The sequence below is a fragment of the Carassius auratus genome, unplaced genomic scaffold (genome assembly GCF_003368295.1).
Source record: "Carassius auratus strain Wakin unplaced genomic scaffold, ASM336829v1 scaf_tig00043433, whole genome shotgun sequence".
Classification (NCBI taxonomy): Eukaryota; Metazoa; Chordata; class Actinopteri; order Cypriniformes; family Cyprinidae; genus Carassius; species Carassius auratus.
Window position 1 is genome coordinate 15,317 of NW_020526776.1, and position 14,344 is coordinate 29,660.

The following is a 14,344-nucleotide window of genomic DNA, read 5'->3' on the forward strand; positions in this document are numbered from 1 at the left end:
CAACATGATTTAAGGAGGAATATATAATTTTTTTTTTTTTTTTTTTTTTTTTTTTAAATGTCTGATGAACAACAACCGAGGGCATCTATCGGATTATGTGAGAGGCCCCTTTTGAGCTGCTTAAGATTAGGGCTGAAACGATTCCTCGAGTAACGCGATTACAAAAAATGATGTAGGCAAATTCCTCTGCTTCGAAGCCTCTTTTAATTTATTCTAAATCTCACGTCGGGTTCTTTCGCAATGAATTTTTTTGAATGAATTAATCAAAATAGGTAATTGCACTTACATCCGATTCACGAATTAATATCTCTAAATATTAAGACGGAACAGTGTTTAAATGTAAATCCTGCATGTTCTGTGTGTCTCTGTTAATGAATGGAGCAGGAGCGCGACTTCCTTTTTCACACACACACACTGAAGCGCGCATTACTCTCACGGTAATTTCTGCGTCTGCTGTCTCACTAAATGAGGACTTGAACACATGAACAACATCTCCAGAACTGCTCTGACAGTCAGTTCATGAGCATTTGACTTTAAGTAAAACTAGCGTCACATCACATACACAGAACTGAAAAGGTACGTCAACCCGACTAAATAAAGGTCCGGGGTCCTGACATTTTATCCTACCCATCAGATTTACTGTGCATGCGCACATCAGTATAATTAAGCAACAACACATTTTGTTACTCGATTAATTTTTTTTTTTTTTTTTTTTATACCAGAGTCGTTGATGAAATGAGGGTCCATCGTGAATTTAGATTGGGCGTTCCGGAGTTAGACAAAAGCGAGCCTGATGAGGTTGAATTGGAGAATGGACATAAAATATATATTTTTATTTATTTATTTATTTATTTATTAATTTATTTATTTTTGAGGCTCTTGCGGCAGCGAGAATTGCGGCAGTAGGGAAGGATGGAAAGGGCTCCTGCGGGAGCAGACACTGCTATGGCAGTGGTGAAATATAGGTAGAGGCTCCTGCGGGAGCAGACACTGCTGCGGCAGTGAGGAAATATAGGTAGAGGCTCCTGCGGGAGCAGACACTGCTGCGGCAGTGGTGAAATATAGGTAGAGGCTCCTGCGGGAGCGGAGACTGCTGCGGCAGGGAGGAAAAAACAGAAAAGGCTCCTGCAGGAGCGGACAATACTGCGGCGGTGGGGAGATATAGAGAAGGCTCCTGCGGGAGCGGACAATGCTGCGGCGGTGGGGAGATACAGAGAAAGCTCCTGCGGAAGGATGGCTGAAGTGAGGATTGACCATTACAGATAGATAGGGCATGTTAGGAGAGTTAGCTATGGTAGATTAGGAGTTTTAGTGAAAGGGGATGAGCTGGCGTTAGAGGGGTTGGCTGAAGAGGGTTCGAGATAGATATATAAATAAATGAAATAATCGGCCTGACCAATAATAGGTCTTGGTACCCTCTGCCTTCTGGCAAATCTGGAGCTGGAGGCCACTGAACAGAAAAATGGTTAGTAGCATGAGGGAGCGGAAGAGTTGAGGGCGCGTTTACGAATGGAGGCGGCCTCACGTTTGCTTCAGCTGCTGTAGCTGTGGGTCGTGGGAAGGGGCTGGGGTGTGTGATGTCTTGAAGAACCTGTGTAGCCTGCACTGCTAGCAGAAGTAACAGGATGGAAATACTGAGATGTGCAGGCCCGTGTTGCAAGTAAAAGTAGCTTCATGCTTGCTTTGGCTGCTGTAGTTGTTGGCTGATTTGACAATTGCTCAAACCTTGTCTGAATTAATACAGTCCTGTTGGAAAAGCATCTTTTCCTCTTGTTTTGGCCTTCGGGCCCTTTTAAACAGCCTCCGGAGCAGATAAATTTGGGATGCTGTTTTCCTGTTGTAGTATGGACTGTGAAAATAGAGGCTTTGAAACAATGTAGCATGTTTAGTTTTATAAACCATTGTACCAATAGACATGTCTATAGCAGTAACGTTAATTGCAGTAATTCAAATTCAAGCCGTTTCTAAAGACATTTACTTTGCATGCTTTTCATATAACAGTCCTAAAAAGACGATAGAAAATTTACTCACACTTGTTGTTCTGCAGCCAAACACGAGGCAGTAGCGTGAAAAATTCTGAATAATCATGCCAGTAAATGGTGAAATATGTCCTTAAATAATTGATCCTGCCGGAATAATTGCATGAAACTTATGTCTGTATCATCTCAGTGAGGTTTAAACATGCACAGTAAAGCAAATGTAATGTCTTTAGACATTTCGGTGTGGATGACAACTCTGCAAAAAGCCTTTGCTTCGTGGTTAAAAAGTGGCATCGTCATCGGACAGAGTTAAGTCATAACGCCGTTTAACAAATTTTGGCGTCTTCATAAGCGCATTCTATATATAACGTCTATTTAAATTGTTCAGATGAGCAAATCAAGAGGTTTTCTTGCATGATTAGCATTTTAATTGTTTGGTCAGACGGTTCATATATTGATCTATATATTCACGTTCATAAATCGGGGATTAAACGTGGAATTTATCTTTTGTATGCTAAATATGTAAACAATATGTGCACAGTACCTATAACTGCGCTTTACATTTTGCAAGATTGACATGCTAAATGGCTAACTGACCCGGTTTACTCTCATCTTAACAAAATTGATAAGAGTTCCTTGCGTTTACGAACGACATGTATCTGTTTAATCAACTCGACATGTATACCGGTTTAGTCCTTTCGTTCACGAATGAGAGCTCTCGATCTCTGAGACTCATATGAAACTCGCTCATTGTGGATGACAACTCTGAAAAATTCTTCATGAATGAGTGTAAACCGAGAACGATTCCTTCGCCTAGAAGATTCATTCGAAAAAACGATTCTTTCACGAACGACATGCCACTGCAACAACGCACGGTCTTCGCCGCTAGTGGAGGCAGCATCGAACTGCGCCACGGCTGAAAAAGCGAGAGAGGTTTACTGCGGGGAGAACTGGAGCACGGCTGCGATCCAGCATTATAATAGAGCCCGGTCCTGGCGAGAAAATCGTGTTGTCGAGTGAGGCGAGCTCAAGGATTTGCACGAGCTTTTGGCCACAACGTGTGGCTTGGCGAGAAGAGCAGCTGACCGATGACGCTTGTTGGTGTTCGGCGGATAGATATCTTCGTCGGAAGGAAGATTGGGCCTGTGATAAGATGACGGACAGCGCGAACCGAATGCTGACAGCGCGAACCGAATGCTGACAGACGGTCTATGCCGAAAAACTGTCGTGGGACAGGAGGTAGGAAGACTGGATATATATACACGTGCGTGCTATAAGATGATTAGCTAAACGAGATGCACCTGTACCAAATTGGATGATTATCTGATCGTGCTTCTCCCGAACTTTGTTAATAAAACCACATTTAGTTCATCGTATAAGCCATTAAATGCAAAATGGTTAATCTAGTTGTCATAAACTGCCAAGCACAATTTTTATTTTTATTTTTACACATTATTATTAGACTCTTTGTCAATTTGGCATGAATTGTGCATATGAATCTTGACTAATGAAGAGAATGTAGATGATAAACCAACGATAAACCATTTCTCTGAAATAGCTCAAAGGTTCATCTCTGTTCAGTTGGAAAGCTTATACTGTATAGACAGAGGACAACAGAGTTACAAATTCTGAAAATTGACACTTTCATCTTTGTGCCCATATTTCTTTTTCCTTTTTTTATATCACAATGACTGAATGAAATGACTAAATGAAAATTTATTTGATAATTATTTATTAATTACTAATGGGTTCCCTATGTTTTCACTTTAGAATACTGTTTCAGGTTCTAAGTAATTATTGAGGAATTATCTAATAATTCTTTATAAATTACTAATGGGTTCCCAATATTTTCGCTTTAGAGTAGGCCTAATGTTTCAGGTTCAAAATAAGTCCAGCAGAATTATTTGATAATTCTTTATTAATTACTAATTGGTTACCTGTATTTTCACTTTTCCTCAGGCTTTGCCATACATAAAGAAATTACATTAATAGTAAAGTGGTATATGCTGATGAGGCACACATACATATAAATAGATATATATAAAAATATAAAAACTAAGGTAATTATCGCAAGGCACTGGGGTCATGGTGGGGTTCCTACTGGAAGCTGATTTCTTACAAAACACACTCAAAAAACAATTCACCACACAGGCAGAACCTCTGTTAAATGTCTTGCATTTATTAATATAGCATTTTTATACTACTACTGCTGCTAATAACTTTTATATGAAAGGGTCACAATTCAATGAAATTGTGTATAACTATTCATTAGTAGTTACTTCATAGTTGTTTTTCTTGAACCCTAGCTAGTAGATAATTAATAGTAGTTCTTCACTAGGTATGACAGAATTCATTTGTTATTGATTAGCCAACTGTTACTTAACACAATCATAAAATTGTATTACATACTGATTAATTAACATATCTTCCTTAGTAGTTTACAGTAGTGAGTTAAGTGTTAATGAAAAATGACATGTTAGTTCTTCAATAATTCCTTATTAGTTATGCAGTAAGAGGCAGTATTCTAAAGTGTTACCTTTCTGACATATTTCTTAACAGCAATCCACACAATCCATTTGAACTTTTAACAACCAGTTTAAATAAATTTACTTGCACAAATTAGCCAATTTAAAATAAATGTTACATGTACACAAAAGTTTGAAGTAAGATTTTATAATATTTCTTTAGTCTCATGCTCACCAAGGCTGCGCTTATTTGAACAAACAAACATTAAAAGCAGTAATATAACAATAAGAATAAAAATGTTTTATATATATTAATATATTTTAAAATGTAATTTAAAATGTATCTGTGATCAAAGCTGAACTTGTACAGCCGGACGTGTTACATGATCCTTCAGAAATATTTATAATATTTGCTGCTCAAAAAACATTTATTTTATTGCTGCTTCATATTTGTGTGGAAACCGTGATGCATTTTTCAGAATTCATTTTATATATAGTAACAATGTTATGTAATGTAATGTAATAATGTGGCAATGGTTTCTTAAGATTTACTTTGAGTCATGCGTGAGCAGCAAACGCTGTTCTGATGAGCGGGAGAAATGGTTCTATCCAACACAATTATTTGCTAATATAGTCAATTTTTCCACTTAGAAGCTTATTTTATGCCCCAAATTTATTGATAAGTAAATAAAATGAATGGTTAAAAAATACAGATTCGATTCGATATTTTTTTTTTTTTTTTGTGAGGATCGATCCTTTAGATAAAACATCAGTATCGAAAGTATCGATACTTAAGGATCGATCCACCCATCCCTACTTGTTACTTGTAAAGCCCTGAATGGTTAGCACATCAGTAATTGAACAAGTTCTTATTACATTATAATCCTCCAAGTCTGCTGCATTCTCAAAACTCTCGCAATTTGATAATACCTAGAATATCAAAATCAACTGCGAAATCCTTTTACTATTTAGCTGTCAGTTTGGAAATCTTGCCAGAAGCGGCATTTTATGATACACATTATACTAAATGTTTATCATTAGATAATAGACAGTTAATTTATAATTGCAGTTAAATAATATGAAAAACACCATAGCAAAATACTAGCTGTCATATTTTTAAGTTTTAACATTTCTGTAATCTTTCTCTCTCTGTAGGAGGTTGAATGAGTTTCAGTGAATACAATACAGGGTTTCGCTGAATGCAATTGGTTGCCTTGTGGGGTTTTTTATACCATAATTTTAAACCTTTTTTATTATTATTGGTTTAATTCCATATATGCTTGCTTTTTATAATATTATATTATGTTGTATGGTAATTTGAATATCACAAAATAACACTTGGAAGTAAGTAATTAACCTTGTTAAAATGAATATATATATATATATATATATATATATATATATATATAAAATCTAAACTAAAATCAAGTGTTTAATGTTTGTCTATGCAAAAACCTAAAAAAATAAATAAGCAATTATGACTGACAAAATTATTTTGAGCAACTAGACTAGTGCTAAATACATGTAGACTACATTTATTAAATGGCCAGATGGGCATCCAGTGGTTAAACCATGGCATTACATATGCATATTATTTTTCTCTTTGCACTGGAATTTAAAAACGTTTTCCCCATTTAACCCTAAATGCTACATAATTATATAAATAATAAACAAATTAGGTCATTCATGGGTGCATATATCATTTAGTGCCAAAAATCTCCTCAAAATAATAAATAAATAGAACTGAAAGAAAATATAATACAATTATTTAATTGATTAAAATTTACACTTAAGGTGTTTGGTCACATACAACTGCTAAGGGCTATGAGAACATATCAATGCTGTATTTTTATTACTCCCAAGAATTAAATGTTATTGTAAAGTGAAGTCAGCATAGTTATCAATGCACATAAGTACTAGAAATTGCTTCAAATATAGTGAAACTGCTGTCTATCCCGATTTAACCCATTCAAACCTATAGACAGCAAAGAGCTGTTTGGAACTATTCAGAGCTCCATGAACGAGTTGCCCACATGGCAGGAAGATCAAATCATGTTACTACAACTTTCTCAATGGCTCTGCACATTAATTTTGGTATGCTTTGAAATGCAACATTTTGAAAGCAAACTTATTTTGAAGTTTTGCTGTGAATGAATGAGGCATTTATATAGCGCTTTACTGTGTATTGCTGTGCATGCAAATCACTTCACAATCATGTGAGGGGGTCTCTCCTCAAACACCACCAATGTGCAGCATCCACATGATGATGCGACGGCAGCCACAGTACATTGGTGTCAGTGCACTCACCACACACCAGCTACAGGTGGAGAGGAGAGAGAGATCGAGCCAAATCTGTGAATGGGGTTATTAGGAGACCATGACTGACAAGGGCCAGTGGAGAGAATTTGGCACTGACACCGGGGTTACACCCCTACACTTTACGAGAAGTGCCATGGGATTTTTAATGACCACAGAGAGTCAGGACCACGGTTTAACATCTCATCCAAAGAACGGTGCTTTTTACAGTATTTTGTCCCCGTCGGGTGTTAGGACCCACACAGACCACAGGGTGAGCGCCCCCTGCTGGCCTCATTAACACCTCTTCTAGCAGCAACCTATTTTTCCAAACGCTCCCATCCAGGTACTGACCAGGCTCGACCCTGCTTAGCTTCAGTGGGCCATAGGGTGATATGGCAGGCTGTTTTGGTCTTCACTTTTCTGTGTTCCTGTTTCTCCTTCCCTTTGTATTTTTGCTATTTCCTTTGTTGTCATTATAATGCATTTTTACAGTGCATAAATATACCAATTTTCTTTTGTCTCCTTGAGTATTTTGTGTTCTTATTTGCCACTGACTCTTGGTTTATGCCAAAACATTTACATTTATGCACTTAGCAGACATTTTCATCCAAAGTGTCATAAAAAGAGAAGTTCACATTTTTGTTATGAAGTTCAGGCTGTTTCCAGTTTAGTTTTTTTTTTTTTTTTTTCTCCTGCTTTTCATTTTTGGGTTCTTTATGTCAGTATTACAATAGTATTATTCAGTACTCTGCATTTGTGATCTTTGCCATATCATGCCTCATGAGTTGTCTTTTAAAACAGTGACTGAGTATGTGATGAAGTTTGAAAGTTGAAAAAATAAAGAAGAACGAAGTCAAACTCTGCCATTTAATGGACACATAAGAACTCAGCACAAGTCAGTCATAAGCTTGCTTGTATGTGTAGTTTCTTGTCTTCATTCTTCAGCTTTAGTCTTAAAAGAAGCAAAAAAATGAATAAAATTAATCAATTAAAAAATACATATTTTGTTGAAAATGTTTAATAGATTTTATGTATAAAAGTAACTTTTCTCTGTATAATCATCATCTGTTGTTACCTTCCCAGCTTCACGGCTCTTGGCTCTCATCTTGTTGACCTGGGACTCGGCGATGTCCGCGCGCTCATGAGACTCCTCCAGCTCATTCTGCACCTTCCTGTACCTGGACAGGTGAGTGTTGGCCTGCTCCTCCTGTTAGGATTACACAAGATATCCAACCCCTTTCAGAGCATTGCACTCATGGCACTGAGTGTATTAAAATAGAAAATGTCAAAGCTTCACACTCAAGACATTGACATTAGACTTACAGCTTCTTCAGCTTGGCGTTTGTATGCCTTCACTTTCAGCTGTAGCTTGTCTACCAGATCCTGCAGTCGAGTCACATTCTTCTTGTCTTCCTCAGTCTTTGGGTGTAAAAATTGTTCATGGTCTCGGTTAAACTATGTATATAATCATGAAAGGTATTAAATATTTAATTTGTGTGTAGTTTTACCTGGTAGGTGAGCTCCTTCACTCTCCTTTCATATTTGCGCACTCCTTTCACAGCGTCTGCTCCACGTCTCTGTTCAGCTTCAACTTCAGCCTCCAACTCATGCACCTTCAGTAGAGAGTTATATTATATAGCTGTGCACCCCCAATGTCTGGTTCTTTTGATTCATTATTGTGATCACTCTGAACCATGTCCTGGCCCGCTTGAAGAGGTGAGCTAGAGCAGGGTTCATTTGGGCTCTGGCACGATACGCATGTAGTGTGATCGCTAACTGCACCGGAGGACGGGACAGCTACTAACTGTGTGTGCGCTAATTTCATACTTTATACACAAAAATGTAAACTTGAAAAGTAGCCATTTTTAGTTAATTTGAGTACTGAGTAATTGTGAGTATAGCTGCAAATTGCTCCATCAGTGCCATCTGACTCCATAATCATTTTCTGACATGTACAGCACAATTAAATGAAAATAATTACACTGCATAAGTGATAAATGTATTAGATAGTCTAACAGCCAAAGTGCTTTTCTTCAAAACAAAAGTTGAATTGTAATGACTAAAGCCTGCTGCAGCACAAAATGCTAAAAACAATGTAAGTGCAGGCCAGCGGTGGAGTGGGGAAGGGGTATAATGACACTCTGGCTCGTTAGAAGGCAACCGTTCCTAGTATGAGTACACCCTAAGACTGTATTTAATCTGTAATTTACCCTGGACTCCAGTTTCTGGAGCTGTTTCTTTCCACCCTTCATGGCCAGACTCTCAGCCTCATCCAGACGGTGCTGCAGGTCTTTGACAGTCACCTCCATGTTCTTCTTCATCCTCTCCAGGTGAGAACTTGTGTCCTGCTCCTTCTTCAGCTCCTCAGCCATCATGGCAGCCTGAAATATAGGCCAATGAAAATAAGCTTACCAGTACAGATAGATTTAGCTTCCATGAATGTTCTCTTTGTTATCACATGCAGCTAAACATACAAAGTCAAAGAACTGTTTAAATTAGAGTAGCGTAATGCAAAAACTCACATCAGTGATGGCCTTCTTGGCCTTCTCCTCTGCATTTCTGGCCTCCTGGACTGCATCGTCCACCTCACCTTGAACTTGGCCCAGATCAGTCTCAAGCTTCTTCTTGGTGTTAATAAGACTCGTATTCTGCAGGATTTAATGTAGTTTAGTGTATATTTAACTAGTAATTTGTCATGTGATCTGAATTTGCTCTTAGTAATTAATAATCTTTTTGTACTTGTGAGTGCAGCAGTCCCACACGCTCGCTGGCATCCACCAGCTCCTGCTCAGCCACTTTGCGTCCTCTCTCTGTTTGCTCCAGTGCAGCTCTCAGCTCCTCAATCTCTGCTTGCATCAGGCCATTCCTGCGCTCCACCATGGCCACCTGCTCCTTCATGTCCTCCTGTCCTCTGACAGCTTCATCAAGGTGCAGTTGGGCATCCTGTGGAAATGTTCTTTCTTTGTTAGTTGCAGGTCATGCTTCAGTTAATTCATGTGTCATGTTCATATGATCAAACACCTAAACTCTTCATTCTACAGAGAGATACCTTGAGTTGTCCTTGGACGTTCCTGAGCTGTTTCTGGGCCTCAGCAGCCTGGCGGTTGGCATGACTCAACTGGACCTCCATCTCATTCAGATCTCCCTCCATCTTCTTTTTGACTCTCAGGGCATCGTTTCTGCTCCTGACCTCAGAGTCCAGAGTGCTCTGCATGGAATCCAACACTCTTTGGCTGTTCCTCTTGATCTGTTCCATCTCCTCATCCTTCTCAGCCAGCTTCCTGTCGATCTCGCTCTTCACCTGGTTCAGCTCCAGCTGCACACGGAGAATCTTGGACTCTTCATGCTCCAGGGTGCCCTGCAAGGAAAAAGGAAATAATTTACTTACTTTTTAAACTTGTCAAATTGTACTTTATGGCTCCAGAGTATGGCGGTATATTTGTGACTGCGTATGAAGGAAATAATAACATTAATTTAAGCTTTTGAACCACTACATATACAATGTTTTAATATTGTTCAAAGCACTGGTGTGATGTCAGTATTGTAGCAAAGGAATGGCACCTCAGCTTCTTCTAGTGCAGTCTGGATCTCTGCTTTCTCAGACTCCACTGTCTTCTTGGCTTTCTCTAACTCATGAATGCTCTTTCCAGTCTCTCCAAGCTGCTCAGAGAGGTCAGAAATCTCCTCTGAAAGTATTTAAAAATTGATTGTATATCTTTAATTTTTTTAAAGCATATGTTTTTTAAAATCCTTGCTGTAATAATAAAAGTGCCATTTACGTTGCAGATTCTTGTTCTCCCTCTTCAGGGTCTCGAGGTGGTCAAGAGCTTCCTCATAGGAGTTCTTCATTTTGAAAAGCTCAGTGCTGAGAGAACGAGCTTCTTTCTGAGCAGCTTCTAGTTCAGCCTGGCTTTCCTCATACTTCTGTTTCCACTCTGCTAGGACCTGAAGAAGAAATGTAGTCATTATTAATGAGTCAAGTCCATGGTTCACGGGCTAGATCTGAAGATTATTCACACCCTTCTCACCTTGTCAAAGTTTCTCTGCTTCTTGTCAAGGTTGGCAGCCAATGCATTTGCCCTCTCCCCATCAATCATGAGGTCCTCTACTTCACTCTGCAGTCTCTGTTTGGTCTTTTCCAGAGAGGCACACTTGGAGTTCACTGCCTCAATGGATTCTTCAGCATCCTGCAGACGCTGTGCCAGCTTTTTCCTGAAGAAAGTGGTGTTAGATGATGAAACCTTACTAATATTTGTGAAATTAAATGTAGGGTACTGAAGACTTTTTTCTTTGCTGTATTTACTTGGATTCCTCAAGCTCTTCAGTGCGTTGAATGGCATCCGTCTCATATTTGGCTCTCCACTGGGCCACCTCACTGTTGGCTTTAGACATTCCACGCTGGAGTTCAGTTTTGGCCTCCTGCTCCTCCTCGTACTGCTCTCTGAGCAAATCACAGTCATGGCGTGCAGACTGAACCGCGTGGGCCAGAGCATTCTTGGCCTATAGGGTGGCATATTTTGGGATTTTAAACACTCCACCATCTACACAATGGATTGGATATATATATATATATATATATATATATATATATATATATATATATATATATATATATATATATAAAACAAATGATTTGATTATCAAAACAAAATAATATTTGCAACCCTACCTTGACTTCTTCCTCAACATGTCTTTTGAGATCTTCAATTTGCTGAGTAAAAGCCTGTTTTCCTCTAGTTAACTGTGAAACAAGAGCTTCTTTCTCTTCCAGCTGACGGCTAAATTCACCTTAGAAACAGGTTACAGATATTAGCATGAAATAGAATAACAGAATCTTTGTTTTAAGATTTTTTTACATGTGTAGCTTACTCTCTTACCATTTTCAGTCTGAAGTCTTGCTCGTTGTGCATTCATGTCGTTCAGCTGGCGACTATTTTCATCACTTTTGGCCTTGATTTCACTTAGCTGGTCTTCAAGAGTGCGGCACATCTTCTCTAAATTACCCTAAAGAGATTAGAGATTATATGAATATGTTTGTAAAGAAGATTTTGTACTTCTTAATGATCATCTAGTGACATTTACCTTTGCTTTAGCCACAGCCTCCATGTTGCTTGACAAATCATCAATCTCCATCTTGTATTCACTCTTCTCCTTCTCCAGCTTCTGCTTGACCCGCTGGAGGTTGTCGATCTGTTCTCCGAGTTCAGCCACACTGTCTGCCTGTTTCTTTCGGAGAGCTGCAGCTGTAGCTTCATGCTGCAAGGTGGACTCTTCCAGATCACGACGCATCTTCTGGAATTCGGCTTCACGCTTCTTGTTCATCTCAATCTGAGCAGCAGTGGCACCACCAGCTTCCTCAAGCCTCTCGCTGATCTCTTCAAGTTCCCTGGAAAGATCAGCTCTCTGCTTCTCTACTTTGGCACGAGCAGATCGCTCTGCCTCAATTTCTTCTTCCAGCTCCTCGATACGGGCCTACATAGATTTAAAAAAAAATCATCTTTATTGATATTTGTAATATGGATTTTTCCAGATATGTGTCTGCTTCACCATTTCACATCAGAAAGATAAGAGTTAGGGTTACCTGAAGTTCTTTGATCTTCTTCTGAAGCTGTGCTCCCAAAGACTGTTCATCCTCAATCTTGCTGAGAAACTGACTTATCTCAAAATCCTTCCTGTTTTTAAAGTGTTGTTTTGTTAAATGTCCCAAATACTAATTTTGTGTAATTGTGTAAAGTTCAAAATCCGATGGCCACTCACTTTTTGATCTTCTCATCTGATTGCTGTTTTTCATTCTCCAGGTCCATTATGGACTCTTGGGCCAGTTTCAGATCACCCTCAAGCTTCCTCTTGACTCTCTCAAGGTCCATACGAAGTTTCTTCTCTTGCTCCAATGAGCCCTCAAGCTATTGTTACAGAAACTGGAACATTACAATCTGGTATAGAGCAATAAATTTGATTTCTTATTGATTCACGGCCTTATTCTTATGTCAAACATCTTACATCGTCCACTTGCTGCTCAAGCTTTGTCTTAGCTTTAGTCAGAGTGTTGACTTTGTCTTCCTCTGCCTGAAGGTCATCAAGAGTCTGCTGGTGTGCCTCTTGGAGGGCTTTCTTCTCTTTGGTCAGCTTGGCGATGCTCTCGTCTTGAGAGGCCATCTCCTCTGTCAGGTTTTTCACCTAAATGGAAACATTGATTACTGGTTTCATTACCAAGAGCCTGAATCACAATCTGCAGTGTATATGAAGAGTTTGGTTCCAAAATGCTATAAATCCATTTTGATTAATTTGAGTAAAAATGTGTTTTGTTTACCAAGAAAGTGGCAAGATGAAAACCACTATTTTCTGTTTCAAACTTTCATAAAGCATCTTTAGTTGATAATAACATTACAAATTTAAATCCAGATTTTGATTTTTAAATATTTATTATATATATGTATTTTTGTGTGTGTTTTAAAATGCAACAAATCCTTTGAATCAATATGTAAGTTATTCACTCAACATTTTAAGCTGATCCACATATAACAGCCTCTGAATTTGATCAATACTAATCTTATACACAGGCACTGGACTAAAAATAGATTCATCAATCATCACTCCCAAATTGAATTCAACAGGTCATCTTGTTTGCTATAAATTAATTACAACAATAAAATAAAATTTCTTCATGAACAAGAATATGAACAGCAATATCACATTAGACCACAGAAATTCCAAAATAACATTTCCCTTACATTCAGCTAAAAAAGTGAATTCATCTTTGCCACGTAACATTCATTTAGGTGACTATTGCTATAAGCTGTATTAACAAAAACATAAATTGCATTAATAGAAAAAGACGTACACTGACAAGCAACGCAATAGTGCATTCATAATCGAATGAGATTCCTCTAATGAACTAGATATTGTGTAGATTGTCTGTGATCTACAGGTCTGTGTAAATGCCACTCCATCTGACAAGATGTGTATGACCAATCACATGTGATTTACAGTGCAGCCCTTGTTTGTTGATCACAAAGTAGATGAAGAAACTAGGATGCCCAGGCAGTATTCGAGCACCGCTATTACTGTCTAGAGTGCATGGAATGGTCCCCAATCTCTGAAGAGACTGGGGGATGGTAGCATTTTGGAAAAAAAGGGAGAAAACGTGACCTAAAGAACTAATTTATGACCTAATAACTACATTTTGCATAATATAAAAATAATTTTTTCAACACCCGACCGATTTTGGTTGAAACTTTTTTTTTTAAATTGCGTTTATTGGGTTTTGGAACCAATATCTTCATATATGCTGTGTGTTTGTGTGTGTGTGTGTGTGTGTATATATAAATAAATACTGACTTTATTCTCTGTTGCATGTTTCTCCTTCTCCACTTTTGCCAAGGTGAGCTCCAGGTCATCTATGTCTTTTTTTTCAAGCTCGGAGCATTCGTCCTCCAGTTTTCTCTTCTTGGCAGTCAGTTCAGCATTGATTTCCTCCTCATCCTCCAGTCTCTCGGTTGTCTCTTTGAGTTTGCCCTCGAGCTGGATCTTGCTTTTGATGAGCCCTTCACATCTCTCCTCAGCATCAGAGAGGTTTTCAGATTCCTGTTCGTTGACATGGAT

At 38.5% G+C, this 14,344-nt stretch overlaps 1 protein-coding gene across 1 annotated transcript; it reads right to left on the reverse strand.

The window, feature by feature from the left end:
• Nucleotides 1-7,595: 7,595 nt before the first annotated feature.
• LOC113086580 (myosin heavy chain, fast skeletal muscle-like) lies at nucleotides 7,596-14,341 on the reverse strand (the record flags this gene model as incomplete). Its single annotated transcript, XM_026255449.1, has 19 exons — nucleotides 7,596-7,694; nucleotides 7,818-7,949; nucleotides 8,066-8,161; nucleotides 8,251-8,355; nucleotides 8,953-9,123; nucleotides 9,265-9,390; nucleotides 9,482-9,685; nucleotides 9,792-10,100; nucleotides 10,304-10,428; nucleotides 10,522-10,687; nucleotides 10,771-10,954; nucleotides 11,046-11,242; nucleotides 11,412-11,530; nucleotides 11,620-11,746; nucleotides 11,825-12,214; nucleotides 12,324-12,414; nucleotides 12,500-12,645; nucleotides 12,743-12,919; nucleotides 14,081-14,341. Coding segments are annotated over 19 exons (3,144 nt in total), but the record flags the coding sequence as incomplete, so codon positions are not given.
• Nucleotides 14,342-14,344: the final 3 nt, after the last annotated feature.